We start from the raw sequence: 21,263 nt of genomic DNA, 5'->3' as shown, positions 1-21,263 counted from the left end.
CAGTAAACCCGATTCCAACACCCCCTCCATTACAGAGGTGGGTCTGAGGGTAGGCTGGTGTGTGCTGGGTCGGCCATCCGAAGGGAAGGGGCAGTTTGTGGGGCAGGGAGGGGAAGGGCAAGAGCATGGATGTGGGTGGTTGAAGGGGCGGGACTGGACTTGGGGGTCTGTGGAGGAGGCAGCACTCAGATTCTACACTCATGACAGGGGTGAGCTAGAACAGTGAACTTGGGCATGCTTTTTCATTTTTTCATCTGATTATGATCTCATTTTTTCCATTTTTTTGTTTTCTACAGTACGGGATGTGGATGTATGATACTAGAGTTTACCAGGGTTTTATTCTTCAATTCATTTTTCATTTTATTTGTGTGTGTGTGTGTGTGTGTGTGGGTGGGTGGGTGTGAGTGTTACTGTGTGTGTGTGTGTGTGTGTGCAAGAGGGTGCAAGCAAGCACGAGTGGGTGTGTAAGAGTGTTTGTGTGAGTGTGTTTGGGAGGGTGAGAGTGTGTATGTACAGTATGTATGTTTTGTGTGTGTGTGTGTGTGTGTGTGTGTGTGTGTGTGTGTGTTTGTGGGTGTGGGCGTGTGCACGTGTCTGCGCGCGTGTGTGAATGTTCACTGCAGCTTTTTATTTTGGATTTTTATCATTACCAGCACGCATGTGTTTGTATCATGCAGATGTTAATTTCTTATTTATTTTTATGACACCTGTTTCACCTCCCCCAAACTGTATTATTTGCTATGATTAAGTTGACTTTCACTTTGTATACAAATCATCCGATCTGCGTTTCTGTAACAAAAAAAAACAAACAAAAACACGACCCATAAAACAAAACTGCCTCCCGGTCTTTTTCGTGACATTTCACTGTCAGAAAAGGCAGTGAGGTCTGACTCTCTGCGGTAGTGCAGGCCCTGACTGGGGTTCAAAAAAAATATTCTTCATATTTGAATGAAAAATAAACACAATAACAGGACATAGATCACTTAGACTCATTCATTTTTTTTTTGTTCGAGCAGTTGTACAATGTAAAGCATGTCAGTATGGCTTTTGGTTTGTACATTAATGATGCAATCCTAGAAGAGATTTCATATCTACATTTAAAATAAACACTTTCAGAATAGATGAGTTATTTGATTGATTTGATTGAAAGTTGATTTATCATCTGAAGTAGTCTCGCACAAACACCCACACAAAAGAGGAGGGAAAGAGAGCGAGTCAAACAGCAGTTGAATAACTAAGGGATTTAAGACATTATGATGGCTTTAGTTGTAGCGTTAGGATATTTGGTAGTCATTGGACAACAACATGATAATGGAGTGATAGAAAAGGCATGTAAAAAGTGAAAATGAATGCCACTACAATTTGAATTACACTTTGTACAGGAAACTAAGGTGAATATATAAATAACCAATGGTCCTCAAATCTGCACATATATGTCCTCTGTACCAATGTGAGTGCCACTGGCTACTGCAATTAACTGATTTGAGTGTCACTTAATTATTCTATTTTAGTATTGTTAGAGTGCAAAAGGAAATAACATGAAATTTTGTTACCAACACCAACATGCATGCTTCACATAATACCACTAGATGGCAGGAAGTAACAAGGTAAGTGGCTTTGAGGCAAAAAAAGTGTGTGACGCATAAGCCCAGTGAATGGAATGATTCATTGGGAGTATTTTAAGAGTGTATAGTTTAATACTGTTGTACAATAGATACAACGATGATATTAAGAGTCACTAACATATTGTCTGAAGGGACAGGCATGCATTCTGATGTTGTTGCTTCAGGCTGCATGTTGTAGTACACTCAAAATGGCTTTCTTTTTTTAACTACTCTGTAATGTGGGGAAAGCTATTTAAAAAGTTGGTCACAGAGGAAGTGATTTACCTATCCAGGAAGTGTTGCTGTGGTTCCCATAATGGCATGTTTTTGTATCATTTGTATGTGTGTGTGTAAGCATCACATATTTGGGTTTTGACCAAGTAAAACAGAAACATTTAACTATCTATGATGACTCAGAGTGTCAGACTTTGTTAGCTTAGTTAGTTTAAATGGAGGTTGTGTGAGTGTCGACGTGAGCTAGTGTTGGAAGGTGGGGTGGGGGCTGGGGATAAGCGAGCAGATCTACTGCAGTGGCTGGTGTGGTGTTTGGTAGAGCAGATCTCTGTGGAGAGATAGAGGCCCCCACAGGGGGTAACGGGGGCAGGATGGGTGAGGCTGAGGCAGGGGTGGGTGGGTGTGTAGGTGGTGGTGGCACGGGGCTGTATTTGCGGTGGAGAGATAACAGACTAACCCGGTTAGGAAAGCCCCTCTACTTTCATTCTGTACTCCTCAACTGTGTCTACATCAGTCACAATGGCAACTGCATACAGCAGGCTGCACACCGCCCACACACATTTGTGTACGTTTGAACCAAATTAAATGTTGTCATGTGTGGAGAAAATAATGGTTGCAAAAATAAGTTTTGCAGCATGCAATACACAGTATAGGCTACAATAACTTGGGTTACAGTTACAGTGGACTGCTGGAGTGAATTGTGTGAAGTGTGATTTGATTGTGTGAATTTTAAAATGGCTACTTAAAGCAAACCAACAATATAATTTACTCGTATGGTATGCAAACTTGCAATACACTGAAGGTTTTGGGTGAATACAACTTTTGCAATTTACTGCAAAAATATTCAGAATGGAAAGATACACTACATCAAACACTGGTTCAGTAACATTAAGACTCTAGGGTTATTGCTCATTGAATAGTGTTGCATGAGGCCCCTGACAAATATTCTGAGTCTGAGGTAGAATTCAGTTCCTGTTCAGTGGAGCTCAAAATGGCTGTTAATTTAAGGTTCCCTTTTATTTATGCGCTAGCACAGACCCAACTATACATAAATCATTTCCTTTTGGGTGAAAGATGTCTGGCTTTGCCTTTTCAACCAGTATGCAATGTCATACCTACAAGACTCCTTCTCAACCCATGAGCCTGGATACAAAGATAAATGTGCAATTACAACACATATATTTACAAAGTCCTTTATTGTGAACATTGTTGTATGGCTTCTGTCATACATAAATATTGTGCCACTGAGAAATGCCAACAGTATGGCAATGCCAGTACCCCAAATTACCACCCTTCCTCCCTCCCAAATCTCCATCCACTTCTCCCAGACCATCTAAATCTCCATCCACGTCAGGTATATCCCTATATGGATAAGTGTCAGGCTTTCATACAGCTGTTATTAAATTATGACACTGCACCCCCGTGCTCTGAAAAGTCTTTTATTGGAATGGGCTCCACTCCTGAAATAAACTAATCTAAAACCCAACATAGCAGACCTCCTCAGGCACGATGACTATGCCAGGCCTTTGTAAGCTGAGGGTGACCGTCTCAGAGAAAGCCTCCAAAGAGACAGGTCTGATCGGTTATCTTCGAGAGTGACATGGAAGCACAGGTGAAACATGGATATTGTTACTGCAATATAAATACCTTAAACATAAATACTGTATCATCACCTCTCCCATGGCTGTCAACATAAATATGTCCTTACTAATTACCCTGGCTTTAGATAAGTAATTATCTAAACTTACAGTGTTGTCTACCTTGGACATTTTCATCTGCCCACCACTACCAAACTGCATATTCAATTGAACAATGATTGTGTGTTGCGCATTTTGTATGAAGAAAGAGACAGAGAGAGAACGAGAGGGAGGTGGTGGTGAAAAGTGAGACAGGGAGATTTTACAGACATAAATCAGACTAGGCATGAAGGAAAAATAGCTAAATGGCTAAATTCAGGCTAATATTCTAAACCCTTCAGAATTCTAAGACATAAAGAGTCCATGTTTCATAAACAGCTGTAAAGTGAAGAATTAAGGAAATATACAAAAGGCCTCATCAAGGACAGTTTTGAAGTGGTGTGGTGTTACATGGGTAGTTTCACAATCAGGGGAAGCACTTTGTTTTGCAAGTCCTATTAAACCTTCGTACATCATCATTTGTTTCTTTCTTTTGTTTTGTTTTATCTACATCCATTGAAGGATGAAAAAAAATGTTTCATGCAACTGGTCATTGACAATTCTTATGTATACTTCTAATGTTACTGTTTGATGTAAAACTTTAGCGTTTAAATCTTTGTTGATAGGCTGTGACGTAGTTTGATACATACTGTATCTGAAGTATTTCCTCCACTAAATAAGTTCAAGCACTTTCATTAACATGCCAATTGTAACATATTACAGAATGTCCTGGGGTAGTACAGTGTTCTGCCTACAATAAAGTTTTGTTAATAGAATGTGCTAAAGTAGTGTAGTTTTTAAACGAAACATCAATTTGAGGGTGAAAATGGACAAAAGATGTTTTGTGCTGTTTAGCCTAGTCATTAATAATAATATATAGTTCTCCATAGGGATGTCAAAATAACTGATTAATTTCGATTAATTAATTTGAGAAAAAATAACTGATTAAAAAAAATAGCGCAGATTAATCGATTCCGTATGACCTTTGACCCCGAGCCGTTCTAGTCAGTAACCATTAGAATGTAAAATAAAGGAGAGAGAAGAAAATGTGCTGCCTAGATCATTGATTGGAACATTTACTTTTAAAAAACGGCCTGATGGTGTTGATAAAAATAAAGTGTTGATTAAAATAAAGTCCTCTGCCATGTCTGCAGCAAGGAATTTGTATATCACCGGAGTTCACCGACTCTAAAGTCACACATCAATGCAAAGAAATAGTGTTGACATTGAGGGGAGTGTTAATTTATTTTCATTGTGTCCCCTAGGTTATATCTGTGGCCTGAAACGCCTTGTATGTGAAAAAAACAACATCTTCCCGAAGCACTTTTGAATTTATTTCCTCAGCATATTAGGTCATATCATAGATTATTATGGCCATTATTTGAACAGTGAAAATAATAATAAAAGAGTTTTTGAACTATAATGTCACTAATTCTGATTATTCAATTATTCATTTGAATTTAAATATTTGAAATACTTTTACAGAAAAATGATATATGCGATTAATTTAGATTAATTAATCACAGAGTATGTAATTAATTCAATTACATTTTTTAATCGATTGACAGCCCTAGTTCTCCAACATAATCAAAGTACAAAGACATGTACGTGGATAATGTCAAACGCTAAACCTGATCATGAAACTACCCATACATTTACTAATAGTATTCAGTATCTCTAGACATTGGTGTATATACTGTCAGTGTGTGTGTGTGTATGTGTGTTTGTGTTTGTGTGTGTGTCGGTCTGTCTGTCTGCCTGTGCTGTGGTGCCCATAAAAAGAGTTAGGGTTTCAACATTTAGTTTTAAAGTAACCCTTAGCTTGTTGATCATCCACCTCCTCCATTAGTCCTGAGCAGTGGAGCTTGGCCAAGGCCCCAAAGGCCCCCCCTGCTCAAGGCCTCCTCCCTGGCCTCTCTCAGAGTGTACCTGGGGCCCCTAACCACCCCCTTATCCACACTCCAATACACAGCCAGGGCCCTGAGTCCACTGAGTTCATATAACAATTACACTACCAGCACGGACGATAACAAAGATACACAGTGAAAAATAACATTAATTATAATATTAATACATTGTAAAAAAAATGTTCTACTAATGTTTGTTTAAACTAATGGTTGTTTTTGTTTGTTTTGCTTGTTTGTTTGTAACACAGTCCATAAACAGGAAGCCCTTTGGGTGTAACTGGGGGCTCCACTTGATGATAACAAGCCCCACTTTGATGACATCACAGCCCTTCGTCCCATCTTGATGGCGTCATAGTGCAATAATCTACTCTGCTTGCCCAGTCCTCCTCACTGCAGGCGATCTGAATGCAATGGCTGTGCGGGATACTGGAGGAAGGCGGCCGCTGCAGGGTTGGAGCCCGCTGAGAGGGGGGGTGGGAGGTGGTTCGGGGTGGCAGCAGCGGAGGGTCCAAGGGTGGTCGTGGTGGGATACGTGTAGCTGAGGAAGCCTGGCGAGGCTGCATAAGGGTACTGCTCAAAGGCGGCAGATGCGTACTGGGCGTAGGCTGTGTTGTAGTCCAGATAGGGGGAGCCTACGGTAGATGTGACCTGAGTTGGTAACACCAGACTGGGCTGGACAAAGGCCTGGGGGTACACATACTGCTGAGCCAACCTAGAGAAGGAGAGGGAGAGAGAGAGAGAGAGAGAGAGAGAGAGAGAGAGAGAGAGAGAGAGAGAGAGAGAGAGAGAGAGAGAGAGAGAGAGAGAGAGAGACAGAGAGAGACAGAGAGAGACAGAGAGAGCGAGCAAAGGGAAAGAGAAAGAGATTATTCAATTCCTTTGTATACTGTCACTTTTACTGAGGTTAGCACATCTGCTCAGGAAGTCACGTTTCAAAAAACAAATAAAAAACCCCCACTGAACTCAGACACTGGGCCCTAGGACTAAAGTCTCAACCCCCTAAAATAGCACAGGACACTACCTCCCACACTCAAAAAGAAACAAAGACACAAAGACACACACACACACACACACACACACACACACACACACGCACGCACACAAAAGGACTCTACACTCACTAATTTTGACAAGCACACTGCAGACACAAACGGTTCAGCTCAAAAAACAAACACACATGCGGCACACAATTTGCTAAGAGAGAGAGAGAGAGAAAGAGAGAGAGAGAGAGAAAGAGAGAGAGAGAGAGAAAGAGAGAGATAGAGAAAGAGAGTATGAGAGAGAGTGAAAGAGACAGAGGGAGACACCGCCCATTGAGTTTTGAGTGTGGGGAGCTGCAGGCTCATTGAGGGTGCTCAGCTGGAGGGGTTGGATAGGGGTTGGGTGGGGTTGGGGTGGGGTGAACGTCCTCATCTCTCCTGCGTGATGAGGTCATGCCTCTGGGAGGTAAGAGGTTGCCAGGGAGAAGAGCAAGCAGTAATGAGCACGAAAACACACTCGCACGAAAACACGCCTCACGCTTATATACACGCACACAGTGTGCACTTACACACACAGGGATGTGTGCACTCATAGGGACTTACACCCTCCTCACACACACACACACACACACACACACACACACACACACACACACACACACACACACACACACACACACACACACACACACACACACACACACACACACACACACACACACACACACACACACACACACACACACACACACACACACACACACACACACACACACACACACACACACACACACACAATGATGTACAACTACACTCACACCCACACATGGACACTGCCAGCCAGCTCATGGCTACAGTATGGGCATGTGCAGAGGGCAGAATGTACTGATCTCATTAGAACAATGGCCCCCGGCCCACGAGCGCCTGCCATCCACAGCACCACACCCCTGGTGTTTCACTCACCTCTGGATGCAATTATCACCAGCACAGCAAACCAGAGGAGCGCTATATATAGAGGACAAGAGCTCTCCAGAGGAAGATTCATTATCACAGCCATTTGGGAACTACGCAAGCTCTCCTTCCTCCTCACACACACCCACACACACGCACGTACGCAAACGCATACGCACACATATGATATGTGCACATGCATACACACACAAAAAACACACACAACACACACACACACACACACACACACACACACACACACACATACTGAAACACAAAAAATTCCCACTCACTATGTACGCCCACAACCCCACTGAGGCAACACTCAATGAGCATTCACACATATAAACAAACATGGACGCACAGACACAACCATTAAACTAATCTTAGAGAGATCATGCTCTGGGTGAGGTTGATGTCATTTCCTGTGTTAGTGTTTGGTATCTGTTTTGTAATGGCCAGAAGTAACCATATAAAAACATATTGACACAAAACCTCTTCACTGGGCCTGCAATTTACTTTTCTTTCTCTCTCTCTCTCCGAACTAAACACATTTACACGCACACAAACACACGCGGGTGTGATGGACAAACACACCACTGAGCACACACTGAACTTCTGGGTTGCTTACCCCTAAACACAGAGATCCAGGCCTGTGTGTGCTTACACCAAACACCCATGCCTCCCAACACACACACACACACACAGCTTCTTATCTGTCCTCCACCCCCAACCCATGCATGCAGAAACAAGGGGATACTGAAAATCTCAAAATAGGAAACAAACACATAGCCTGAAACGTATCTGACCTCTTACTCCAACATCCTGTCACACACACACACACACACACACACACACACAGACTGCAGTGTCATTCTCCTACTGTAGCCATGTTTTGTCCTCTGCTGTGGGCTGATGTATTGAGAGTGACAGTAGCTTTGTAGGAGAGGCAGAAGAGGAGCCCTGTGTCCTGGCTGTGCCTTCTTGCTACGCTATCATACGTGATGGAAGAGAGAGATAGAGAGAGAGAAAGAAGGGTAGAATAAAGGGTAGATGGAGATACAGAAGGACAGGGGAAAAAGACAAATGCATGGATGGTGAGAGAGCCAAAGACAGAGAAAGAAGACAGATAGAGAGTGATAGAGGATGAAGATGGGGAGAGGCCAGAGAAGGAGGGACAGATAGGCAGAGAGAGAGAGATAGAGAGAGAGAGAGAGAGAGAGAGAGAGAGAGAGAGAGAGAGAGAGAGAGATAGAGAGAGAGAGCAGATTGTGGCTAATGAAGAGATGTGCGCAGGGCAGCGGGCCGAGCAATGACAAATGGAACTCGCAGAGCTGCGCTGCGGAAAAAAACATGCCGCCCGAGCACGCAAGTGTGAAATTCTGCCCGCCGCTCATTGCCCTCCCCGCCGAGGTCACTCGGGGTCGTTCCTCCTGCCGGGGGGGTCGGGAGAGAGCGCTGTGGCCCTGTGCAGCCCCAAGGCCTCTGCAGCACTTCAGACTCACAGGAGGATTGAGATGGAGAAGGAGGGAGGGAGGCAGGGAGGGAGAAAGAGGACAGAGAGAAGAAAGGAAAAAAGGAAAAGGAAGAAAAAAGAAAGAAAGTAGCGATAGCCCGAGTCAGTGGAGATGCACTAAAATGAGGCAATCCAGTGCCACGGCCAGAGGAAGCGGAAGATAGACAGGACGCCAGACAGCTGTGATTCCCTCATCTTCCATCCTTCATCTGCGCCTGAGAGCCAGTCCAGCTGGGGCCCAGGTGAGGGCTGAGGGCAGGTATAGAGCGCCGCAGCGGACAGGGAATCTACCCAGCACACTCTTCACCAGGGGCTCTGTTTGTTCCTGAAAGCTTCAAGCACTCATCATGAAATGAATTGAAATGAAATAAATGAGTATTATTTATTTCCTTCTCTATTGGGTATGATGACTGTAGCACTATGCAATTGGGGAGAAAGCTACAGATGAGGTGGGCTAGCCTCTCCAGAATCCTCAGACCGGCCGAGAATCCTGTCGTATCAGCTTCATACTCACTCACGCAGACGGCTGATTTCATTCATTATTCTTACACCTCTGGGTAAAGCTAATTAGGCAGTCCACGCGGCTGCCCTGAAACACTGCAGAGGAGGATCTCTCCCTTTTTTCTGAACCTGGAGTGACATTCTTAGCGCTTAATGAGAAATCCTCTGACCAAGGACACCCACTGCACTGCCCTCCCCGGTATGGGCTCATACAGACGGATGGAGTCAAGAGGGAGAAGAGAGCTCATGGCCCTACAGGCACTGGTTGTGAGCTCATAGGTGGTGGGTTTCGCCTAGGCTCTCAAACGTGTGGGCTTGCTGAGCGAGAGCTTTCTAATTGGCCCCCATGGGTGACAGCAGAGAGAGAGGGGGGGTGGCAACAGAATAAAAGCTTCTCCCACCTTTGGGAAGAACCAGAGAAAAAAAGAAAGAAAGAAAGAAAGAAAGAAAGAAAGGAGAGAGAGGAAGTGAGGGGGGAGGAAAAGACAGGAAAACAAAGATGGAAAAGAATCACAGAGGACATACAGGCTACTTGAGAGAGATCGACTGAAGATTAAAAACTGAGGGGGAGGTGTCAGAGAGAGGGATGGGAGAGGGTTTGGAAGGTGGCACAGATGCCGTGGATGAATGATCCGCACACTGCCAGTTCAGCAAAATTAGGGTCTTTAGATTGTTCTGCAGCCAGCCACCCCCCCTCCATTCATCCCCTGCTTCGGTTTCCCAATCCTCCACTCCCACTCCCTGCCCTCCCCCACCTCTGCTCTGCCACTCCCCACACAGGGCTTAAGGTTCTCCCTTTATAGTCTCCCATACCCTAATCCTCCTCTTTAGCGCCTAGCCTAGCCTAGCCTAGCTTAGCCTAGCCAGGCCTCCCCTGTGTCTGTTTGCACAGGAAATGTGAAATAGCTCTCCACCACAATGCTCTTCCTCTTCACAGTTAAAAAAAAGAGTTAGGAGGAAAAGCAAGAGTGAGAAAGAGTGACAGAGATAGTGAGAAAATGGTGCCAGCCTCTGTGTGCCCGTCTCAAGAGAGGAGTGTGATGTGTGCCCTGCCAGTGAGCAGATGGGTGTTTGGGCCGGCGTGCCAACGCAGAGCCGTGGCCACGGGGCACAGGGCTTTTCCCCCAGAACCCCCCCAGGCTCCCCCTTTACCAAACAAGGACATGCAGACCGACCGGCCACAGAGGGAGGAAAGAATCAATTTAGCAACGGGAACAAACAAACAAAAAAACCCCAAAAAGAACGAGGAAAACAAGGAGGTCCAAAAGCTACTTTGGATAGAGTTAATGTTAACATTGACTTCAGTAGCCTCTTGGTAAATCTTAGGACATGAGGTCATGTCTCAGGCTTTGCCCAGTCTCTCTTTAGCATTCAAATGAGGTGTCTCTCTTGAGTAAACTGCCTAAGAGCTGTGGCCCTTAGTTTAAACACCATAAGCCTCCCATAATGGACTCAGAACACCTGTCCCAAAAGAGACATCTTACACAGTCAGCACAGCAGCATACAATGGCCATGTGAGCTAGCTAGCTTAATCATGGAGCCCTACCTTAGGCAAACACAAAAAGGATTAAAATCTGGATGTACTGGTGTTGCTTCCGTGCCCACAGCCATTTGATGTGGTAACAGTTTACCTCCTTTACAAGGTCAGAGCAAAGTCATCAATGAACAAACAATGAACAGGTCTCTCTTTTTTTTTTACAAAGTTTGGTTTCCTTCATGAACAATGCAACACACTCAACCCTCTGAAGAAAAGCAGATTTTCAAAAAATCCATATTATATCTTAACTTCCACACAATAGCATGTTCCAGACACGTTCATGTCTGTATGGAGTTTCTGATGAGTGTGTTAATAATGGTCATTATCTCGTTAAGAGGATGAGCGGAGAGGTGTGTGCAGAGACGCCCAGACCCCTCCAGTGCGTGGGGTACGGACGTCGTCTCATAGTCAATGCAATCAACCCACATTCACTAATTCATAAGCCCCGAGGGCCACTCCCAAATCCCCCAGAACCAATCCTCCTCAATAATTCAAGAGTGGCAGCTGAAATTTTAATAATCATTGAGCCGTGAAGTTTAAACTGGGTCTTCTGAAAGGACCTCCTGTCCCTCTCAGAGAAAACCAGAGCCCCTTCTGGACCGGCCTCTCAGCATAACAAATGTCATCGTTTCCATGGTGACCACGAATGGAGGGGACCAAACTGTCCCTGCACTTCGTAAACACGAAGACAAATAACAAACTCATCTCAACTTTGTGTGGCTAATAATAACAGTGTTCATCATCCATTTTTTCCCTTTGGTGTTTTTATTCAGACTCGTCACAACAGTTTCACAGAGACAGAACCAGTTCCTTAGTCACAGTGGAATATTTTGGAAGCCATTATAGAGGATTGGAGAGTCTTCTCCTCTGAGACTGACAAGGGTCGTCCAATGAGAGGAGGGAGAGTAAGGAGGACATCCAATCAGAACACAGAGTGGAAGGAGAGACCTCCATCATGTCTTCCACGGCCCTGACAGCAGACAGAGGCAAGTCAAAAGCACCCCAAGCTCTCTCCCTTCTTCATGCTTCATCTCCACTCGAAACCCTACATAAGCTGTTTATACAACAACGTCTCGGCACCAGTCACAAGTATGTGTGAGTGAGTGTAGGTGCAGGGATGTGTGCAAGTCAGTGTGTGTGCATGTGTGACAGAAAAAGGGAGAACTGTTTGAGAGTGCATACTTGTATTGCCTGTGGGAGCTCCTATACTGCATGTTTATACATGTATGTGGGTTTGAATGTTAGAGGAGTACAGTGCATCCTGTAAATGAGGGACTGAGAAACATGTGGTGGAAAATCAATACATTCAGCGGTGTACTTGTGAGTTTGCTCCTATGATGTGTGTTTTGTTTGAGTGTGTGTTATCCCAAAGTTTGTGTGTTTGTATGTGTGTGTGTGTGTGTGTGTGTGTGTGTGTGTGTGTGTGTGTGTGTGTGTGTGTGTGTGTGTGTGTGTGTGTGTGTGCGTGCGTGTGTGTGCGTGTGTGTGCGTGTGTGTGTTTGTGAATATGTGAGACTTGCTGACCCTGCTGACAAGCGGGTCAGGGCTGACGAGGAGGAGAGGGGAGCTGGACTCCTTAGCGCACTAATGGCCTGTGAAAGGAGCGGAGCGGAGAGCAGCAAGAAAAACAGGCCTGCGCCCAAAATAAACCCACGATCAACAGTGCCAGGATAGTAAACACACAGCCCCAGACAGAGACAGAGAGAGAGAGGGGGAGTGTATGTGTGTGTGTGTGTGTGAAAGAGAGGTTGTGTGTGTGTGTGTGTGTGAGTGTAAGATAGAGAGAGAGAGATTGTGTTTATGTGTGTGTGTGCGCGTGTGTGTTTGTGTGAGATATATATATATAGAGAGATTGTGTTTGTGTGTGAGTGAGAGAGAGATTGTGTATGTGTGTGTGAGAGTGAGAGAAAGCCTGTGCATGTGATTGAGTGTGTGTGTGTGTGTGTGTGTGTGTGTGTGTGTGTGTGTGTGTGTGTGTGTGTGTGTGTGTGTGTGTGTGTGTGTGTGAGAGAGAGAGAGAGAGAGTAAGAAGTAAGAGGGAGGGATAGGTCCAGGAGACAGAGGTGAATCTCTGTTTGGACAAACTACACTCTTTTTCCACTAAGATGAAATTATTGTGAAGAGAACGATATGGACAGATTGTTGTGCGGATGAGTAAAGTGCAGTGCACTCCTCTGGCTTACCCATACTGCCTCTGTAAGAGCGTGGGGTGGATCTGCTGCACTCCAATAGAGAGACCTACAGGGGACACAAAACAACACAAGACATTAGGAAGAAACAAATCACATTTCTGTAAACAAAGATAGAAAAGTGAGAGACAGAGATGGAGAGACAGAGAGGACGGGACAGAGGAATGATCACATCATACACACATTTAAAGGCAGCTGTTGTTGTTTGGGGTTGTTGTTGTTTTGATGTTTGACCATTTATATCACTTCTCCTTGATCCTTGTCTTTCCCGATTTCGCTCTTTTTTTGCTCAGATTCTTTTCTCTCCCTCCCCCACCCTTTTCCCCCAAAGCATCCACACACTCCACCCCAGCCCCTCCTCACCCCTCCCCTCCCCACCCCTCCCCTCCTCACCCCACTCCTCGGCCCTCCAGTGTTCTCATCGCTCATGCCTCTGTGCCCTCCCCTGTTCACTCACTGAACTGAAAAACGTCCAGCCTGTTTATTTGAAAGCGCAACAGCCAATCTGGAGAGACACTGATGAGAAACATCTCTCGCTTGACTAACCCCTCCTGCAGCCCTGCCCAGCTCTCTTCCCTCTCTCTCCCTCTCTCTTTTTCTCTCTCTCTCTCTTTCTCTCTCTCTACATGTCTCTTTGTTTCTCTCCCTCTCTCACACACAAACACAGAGACGATGAGAACACATTGGTGACTAGCCAGCTCTCAACATGCATCAGCTGAGGCTGAGTCATACAGGTCAGACACACTGCTCTCTGTCCCTCTCTCCCTCTCTTTATTCTCAGCAATCGCCTCTTCTCCTCTCTGAACTCTCACAACCCTCCCCCCCCCCACCCTTCCACCTCTATGTTATTTGGGATGAATCACTGCAAAGGTTGAATAGGCCTACAGTGAAGACATGTTCTTTTGCCCCATCTTTATCTCGGTTTCTCTCTGCATTCACGTTTGCTCTTCCTGGGACATCTCAATTTTCTGTCTCTCGCTCCTGTCCCCCCCCCCCCCCTCTCTCTCTTTCTTGCCCCCACTTCTTCCCATTTGTTGTTGCCCTTGTTGTTGTTCAGAAGTGCGCTGTTCTCCACTTATCAGTATCCCCAATGGAGCACGGAACGCTGCACTCCTACACGGTGTCTGACTACACCCATTCCCCCAAACCGGCGAGTGTAAAAGACGCCCTTCTGAGAAATCCTCTGCAGTCATGTCACCTCAAGGACGAGAACCCACAGCTGACACTATGACTGAGTCACGCAATGACAGCAACATGGAGACGACTCCCCCGCCCCATACACATTCTCGCACACGCACTCACATACTCGCACTCACCACACACACACACATACACACACACACAAGCACGCGCACACACACACACACAGTGAGACATAAAATGCAGCACGGATAGTGGATCTTCAGGACTTTCAGGCTGGCGTTAACTGGTTCCTAACATGCTTGAGGGGCTTCAGGAGGAGCGCTGCACAACAACAGCAAAAGCAGATGTTTTGGGAGCGAGGCTGTGTTGAAATGTCAATTTGCAGTGAGTCAGTGTGTGTGTGTGTGTGTTCCTCCTGACTGGTAGGTGCTGTATGCATGTGGGGTGTGGGAGGGGAGAGACGCCGCTGTGAGGCAGCGAAGGAGACAGGCTGAGTATTAGCAAGGGCTGTGATTACATGACACAACACAGACAGAGCTGTGCGGCAACACATAACCACATGCCTAAAGTTCACTGACGAGACAGGCACAGACTACAGTCATGGTACAACGTGTCGGGTCTCGCGTCTCAGTGACCTCCTTGCCGTTAAGCTCTAGGCATGTTACGAAGGGACACGGACAGTAGACGCAAACAACCCTGTCAGCGCTGACATTTTCGTCTAACGTCTTAAAGGTGCAGTCTTTGAGCTCAACAGCCAATGAAATACACCTCAACGCTCCTGAAGCGATTGTTGTTGATTGGCTGGAACAGGGTCTGGCCCATTTAGAGAACTAGGACTATCTATACTTTACCCCAGAGATGATGGAAGTTATTTTCTTATTCAAAATGGCTGCTGCGGCAGGAATCACAACTCACCTGTTTGTGGGCTGCGAGGCTTGGCTCCCAGGTAAGCCAGGTTGACGTTGGCTTTGCGGCCGTCGATGATGGGGTTGGGGTCCTTACATGCTCGCTCAGCTGCCCCCCTGTCTATCATGGTCACCTGACACAGAAAAGAAAGCCATGTCAACAGGACATACAGTACACACACCATTGCTATACATTGCTAGTGCCAGAGTAGGATAGAGATCAGAGCTGTTTAAAAAAATCTCTCTTTCCCATCATGTGGCGGCAAGATCTATGGGGAAAACCCTGCCCCCCCCCCTGCTGTTGCCACCATAATCTAACTAACCCATTTAAACTCCATTTGGAGTCTTGGGAGAAATGCTTTCCAATTTGTGCTCTGAAATCTTTGTAGTTGTTAGAGCGCTTTAGCGAGTCGAGGGGGTGTAGGGTAGATTGGCAGGCATGTCCCATGAGCTAGCCTAGCCTATGAAACAGTGTGTGATCACGAGAGAGTGGAGCACAGATGGATATGGGAGTAGGATAGTTTTGACTATAGTAAAGTACAATGGAACATGGCAGAGCACAGCACACTAGTATAGCAGACTTGTTTGGCACAGATCACAGCAGAGCACTTCACAACTGAGTGAGTGGCTTTGTCAGGGGAGCAAAGTAGTTTAGGAAAGTAGGACTGAGCTAAGTATGAAAGAGAGGTACAAACTCAAGACCAGATATTCCAAGAATGTCATTAAGATCCATGTGAAGGAGTAAACACTGTGTGTGTGTGTGTGTGTGTGTGTGTGTGTATGCACGCACGAGTGTGTGACCTTTGAGTTTATGAGCTTTTTTGGTTTACTAAAAATGGAAATGAAGATAAAATCATGTGGGCTTGGTTGAACGCAGTGCCAGAGCGATATACACATAAGCAGAGTTATACACAGGGTAGGGTTGGGGTCACAGTCCCATCTGATGTAGTCTCCACTAGGAGCTTGTAGGCTACAACAGAAGAGAATGAGCTGTAGGACAGTGTCTCTCCTCTGCTTTCCATCGCACGATCAGCAAGAGTAATGATTTGGCCTTCTTCAAAGGAGACGCTAAGTGTTACAAAAACATTCAAGCATTCAGAGTGAGTAGTACTAATGTCAAACTGTCTCACTTGCTATCAACAACAGTATATACATGCAGGCCCACAGCTGTGGCCACATTAATTATCTCGGTAGTCACTAGTCTCAGTGACTAGTCTGCAGAGCAGTGAACGAACATAGGAAAAACATCAAGGCTATGGAGCCCTGGTGAGAATTCCCTCTGCAGTTTAGTCTAACCTCTCTTCTGTGGGCTGAAATTCTATTATCCTCAAACATTTTAGTGAAACTTGTGCACTGGAGTCAGGGACAGGATATTTAAGGGTGCAGAAAGTATGTGGAGCATGAATCGTTTCTCTGCCTCCTCCTTTTTTTCACTCCTGTTGTGACATATAAGACTGCACGGCACCTTAGGAGCATGTGGAAAGGGGAAGTAAAATCGAAACTAGGGCCTTATCTCAAAGCACCAACTGCCAGAGGGGAGCTGACTGTGTCACACTTCTGTGGCTGCTTCTAAGTAGCCATGGGAGGGTCAAGTGTGTGTCTGTGTGTGTGTATAGGAGAGAGACTCATTAATATATCAAACTAATATAACATGGTTTTCAAGCAACAGGGTAGATCTGCTTTTTGTCTAGTTACTTTGTACCTTCATGTTAGGTAAACAAAGACAGTCATTCTACAGGAATATCAGCAATCCTCTCTCTGACTGTGTTACCTGTGTTTTAACTCTGGTTGCATGGTTACAGCCGGACTCCCTCCCCAACACTGGTTAATGTGTTTCTTGAGATCAAATGATAACTGGCACATTTCAAAGAAATGAATCTATGTATGGTGTTATGTGACATTCAAAACGTCGCCCTCCCTCTCTCACACACATCTAACAGCAAAACTGGCCATGTCCTACAGTTCGCTCAATAACCACAAGGATTAGGCACTACATTTACAGTAAGTAGGCCTACAACTCAAGCGCTCCCCCTCACACACTTTTTAAAGCTGACCTATGGACGCACAGAATTATGAAGGCCTATATCGCAAACTAACTGTAAAGATAGCATCTTTAAGACTTGAGTCTTAAGCACAAAATCCATACAATCCGTTCAAATGGCCAATTACTGTCCACAACTGGCAGTAATCACCCAGTCATGCATGTTTTGTGCACATAAAACCCGTGGCTCATATAATAAAATAGGAAGAGAGCTGTAACTGATTTTCCGTTAGATATTTATGCCGTGACCAGGGTCATTGGCATGAGCCCACACCTGGAACAATAACGAGCGACTGTAGAACAATGAAACATCGCTTCCGGAGGGAAATAGACGAGCACATTTTAACCTTGAAGTAGGCAAGAGACACGTGTTTATCACTCCCCTTCCCTCTCTGTCTGTCTGTCTGAGAGAGAGGGAGAGAGAGAGAGAAAATAAAGACTTACTCTCAGCAGTGGACCATTTAACCGACAATAGTAAAAGCTGGGCTAATTAACATTCGTATCCATACGGCTATTGTTGCAAGGACTTGATACATAGTTGCCTTACGTTAGATCGTCAACAGACGGCAATATGCATATGAAACCAATCAAGAAGTCTTTCCAGTGAATCAGGACACTTGCTGCAATCACTCCGTTACCAGTGTGTCACTGCTTAGCCTAGTAGCCGAATCGTTGGTTTTCTTATTTTAACCGGTAGGCATCATACAGTAACATATAGCTAGGCTATAACAAATGTCAGCTCGGTTTGCTTGTTTCCAGTGTAGTACTTACAAATCCATATCCTCTCGATTTTCCGGTCTGTCTGTCAGTTATAACAACCGCCTCGTCGATATCCCCGAAAGTTTCGAAATATTTTCGAAGAGATGCATCCGTGGTATGGTAAGGTAAGCCACCCACAAATATCTTTGTGAAAGTAGTGTCTTTTTTGATTGTAGGATGCATTGTCTCCAATGTCCCTTTAACGAACTGGTGCAAAAGCATTTGATTTGCCAGCGCGCAGGATGTACAGAATCTAGGCTACAGCCAAACAAGTAGTCCAATTTGCATAAATAACTTCAGAAACAAAATATTCCCAGTTTTCGATTAAAAAGGAGGTAGTCTCTGTTTTTTTCCCTGTATCTTACAAAATCTGGCAGTATTTGCCGCTCCCGTCCTCCGGTATTCTTTTTCCTATTCCATTTTCTTGGGCATACGCATTACGCACCACTTTTGGAGACAGCCTGTCCCAACTGACAGGTGGCTTAAGGAGTCACCACATGAAGTACCAGAAAGATTCTTATAGGCGAAGTGAGAAGAGAACGCCTCTTCGCTTTCTTGACCAATATGTAGTTGGAGCGTCTCACATTTGGTTACTCCTACAAGTCCCTCCATCTGACGTTCAAGGGCCTCCCTTCTCCGGCCCTGCCCCACCCCACTTAATCCGTCTGCACCTGTCTTTGTCTGGAAATTCTGGAAACATGATATAAATCGTGACTTTGACTGAAAATTCCGAATCGAATTGAACTGAGTAGGCTAATGTTAACAGACAACGTTGGCGGTCATAGTGTTGTGTATCTCTATTGGCTACGAGAATCAGTGAAATATTGCCTAGTTTGCTGTAAAGAACAGCATAATACCGTTTACGCGTGAAACCAGTGAAGTTGATGACACATTTTTGTTAACAACTAATATAGCCTATTACAAGACAGATGTGATATCCTAGCCTACTAAACGTGTGTTGTGCCTGGCGTAATAATAAGGCGCTTCGCCTATACGGTTAGTGGAGCTGGGTTAGTGAGGGACGCGAAAGTGTCTTAACCTTTTTGAGAATAAGACTTAGAATTAGACTTTCCGTTTGTATTTGTATGAGTGAGGAAGATGTTTAGAGTGTATTTTTTGCTGATCATACAGCACTGGTTAAATGTGTGAAAACAGGAAATAACAAGCAACTGGTGGCACACGACTGATATAAAAGACAATGAGGCACATGAAAGACACTGTCCCGGTAGGAGTGAGGGGAAATGAGGGGGATGAAAGAGAAATCGAGGAGGAGGCGGAGGAAAATAATGAATGATGTGACAAAGCCAAACTTTAGCTGGCGTCGTTTTGGCGGAGTTTATGTGACAGCTATAGGCCTCCCCAAGCCTAATTAAGAAGGCTTTGCATCTAAATGAAATATTCCGTAATGATATTATTATCAGTAGGCCTAATCATACTGATACAAGATAGTACAATTATTGGGTTGTGGCTCAACGCTGCAGCAATACATAATAATACTATGTGTTTGTGCTACAGTGATAGTGAGTGTATAGAGTAGCCTATAGGCTATGTGTGTGTGTGTTGTAGCGTACTGTATGTGCAGTGTCCACACGTACACACTCTCTTTCACACTCTAACCTTTCTGCTTTCTCATGTTTCTAATGCATATGTCAGTCCTCCAGATTTATTAATCATTACAGGTCTGGCAGCATTTCTACATTTTCAAAAAGTTAATGTGTCATATTACTGTAGGCTACTTGACATGAACTAGCAGGGCAAGCAAAGCACAGGTCTTAGAGTGTAGCCATATCATATGTCATGCCAAACTAAAGTAGCTGACCAAGGCTTTTGATTCTTACCTGAGCCACATCATTCATTGTCAACAACTTTCGTGTAATTGTGGTGGCTGATTCTTTTCACTTAGTCCTCTGCGGTGTCAAGCCAGCCAGGTTTATAAGCGAGAACACCTCAAACAGATTGAAAACTGGTAACTTGACCTTAAATGATCTAGTGTTGGACTACTGTAGCCATTAGAGACAAATGGGATTGTGCCTGGACCATAGACACTATAAATAGGTTGGGAAAGTAGTTCCAACCAGACTAAATGCCCTATGCTCCTCTCTTGGTGGTCTTCTCTGATGACAGACTCATTTTTTCAGGGCTTCACTCATACCCCAGTGTCAAGTGCCTGCCCCATATCTCTCACCTGAAAAATCCCATCTGACTTCATATATGAACTTCTAAACTCCTCTTGCATAAAACCACTATCCACAGTCAAAATGTATGCATTTTCTCAGTAGTAAATAGGTCTATGATCTGAAACATTTCACCCATTTCTGGCCAATTTCACTCATTTGTGACATGGCTATATAAAAAAGACAACACTCCCCCTGGTGGATAGGTAGAGTCAATGCATCCTCATTCAGTTCATTGAGGATTCTGTCTTTCCTTGCTCAACCAATATACTCAATCCAAGTGACCGCTAAATGATGAAAACATTGCCTCATAAAATCATATCAAAACAAACAAACAAGTAAACCGTGGTCAATTATTCTGAATTATAACATGCAACAGCTGAATTGGAATTGTGTTCTGAGGTCAATCAGTGACTGGTCTTCTCAACCACTGATAGCCCTGTGCAGCAGGGTTGTGCAAAATTCCAGAATTGAATTGAAACTGGCTCTTAAATTCCAATCTAATTCTTGCATTTCAATTGAGGTACCAAGCAGGAAGCAGAATTGCAATTCGAATTTTGCACAACCCTGCTGTGCAGTTTGCTTGTCATGGCAAGGATTCACTCAGGATACACCCATTTCTCCATCTGTCACAGTAAGCCCAACACAAGGTCTAAAACAGCCTATTTATTTCATAGCATGTTTCAAATTGAACAGTTAAAATTTTTTTTTTTTTGGTGAATATCAACTGCTAGAATGTGAATAAGAATAAATGAAACGGGCCTTTTAGCCTCCTAAAATGTTCTGACTTAGATTGTATGTCTTAAAAAGAGCACAAACAAGGACAACACAAAATAGGGCATTTCACACCCACAGACTGTTCAAACCACTGGCTAAAACAGAAAGACAAGCCATCCACATCCTGAACACATTAAAATACATATCATGGACTTGCATACTGTACTTAGACACACTGCACTTTTACCCCCTTCTCTCTCAAATGATACCTCAGGACACCTCTGCTCAGGATGGTTGAGCAGTTGAGCAGCTAAATGGATCATTCCATGTCAAATCAGACAAGGTTGTTGCTGCACTGTCTCAGATTTTGTTCAAACCTTGTCTATATCATCAATGGGTCTTGAGAGAAAGTGGAATAGAACATTATGT

General features: G+C 44.5%; 1 protein-coding gene across 1 annotated transcript; it reads right to left on the bottom strand.

Annotated features, from left to right (window-relative positions):
- Nucleotides 1-3,015: 3,015 nt before the first annotated feature.
- rbm38 (RNA binding motif protein 38) lies at nt 3,016-18,695 on the bottom strand. Its single transcript, XM_076277454.1, has 4 exons — nt 17,956-18,695; nt 15,154-15,277; nt 13,090-13,144; nt 3,016-6,133 (listed from the first exon to the last, which is right to left on the bottom strand). The coding sequence occupies exons 1-4, from the start codon at nt 18,163-18,165 to the stop codon at nt 5,809-5,811; spliced, it is 714 nt and encodes a 237-aa protein (XP_076133569.1). The 5' UTR covers nt 18,166-18,695; the 3' UTR covers nt 3,016-5,808.
- Nucleotides 18,696-21,263: the final 2,568 nt, after the last annotated feature.

The sequence above is a fragment of the Alosa pseudoharengus genome, unplaced genomic scaffold (genome assembly GCF_046254945.1).
Source record: "Alosa pseudoharengus isolate Yale_2024_CS ecotype anadromous, Long Island Sound unplaced genomic scaffold, YU_APseudo_1.1 YU_APseudo_1.1_scf_9, whole genome shotgun sequence".
Classification (NCBI taxonomy): domain Eukaryota; kingdom Metazoa; phylum Chordata; class Actinopteri; order Clupeiformes; family Clupeidae; genus Alosa; species Alosa pseudoharengus.
Note: the sequence above shows the minus strand (reverse complement) of the source record. Positions and strands in the feature narration are given on the sequence as shown.

Coding starts and splice junctions, on each gene's coding strand:
- rbm38 (XM_076277454.1), bottom strand. CDS start 18,165: ATGCTTTTGCACCAGTTCGTTAAAGGGACATTGGAGACAATGCATCCT. Junction 15,278..17,955: donor AATCGAGAGGATATGGATTT/GTAAGTACTACA, acceptor TTTCTGTGTCAG/GTGACCATGATAGACAGGGG. Junction 13,145..15,153: donor GCCTCGCAGCCCACAAACAG/GTGAGTTGTGAT, acceptor TGTCCCCTGTAG/GTCTCTCTATTGGAGTGCAG.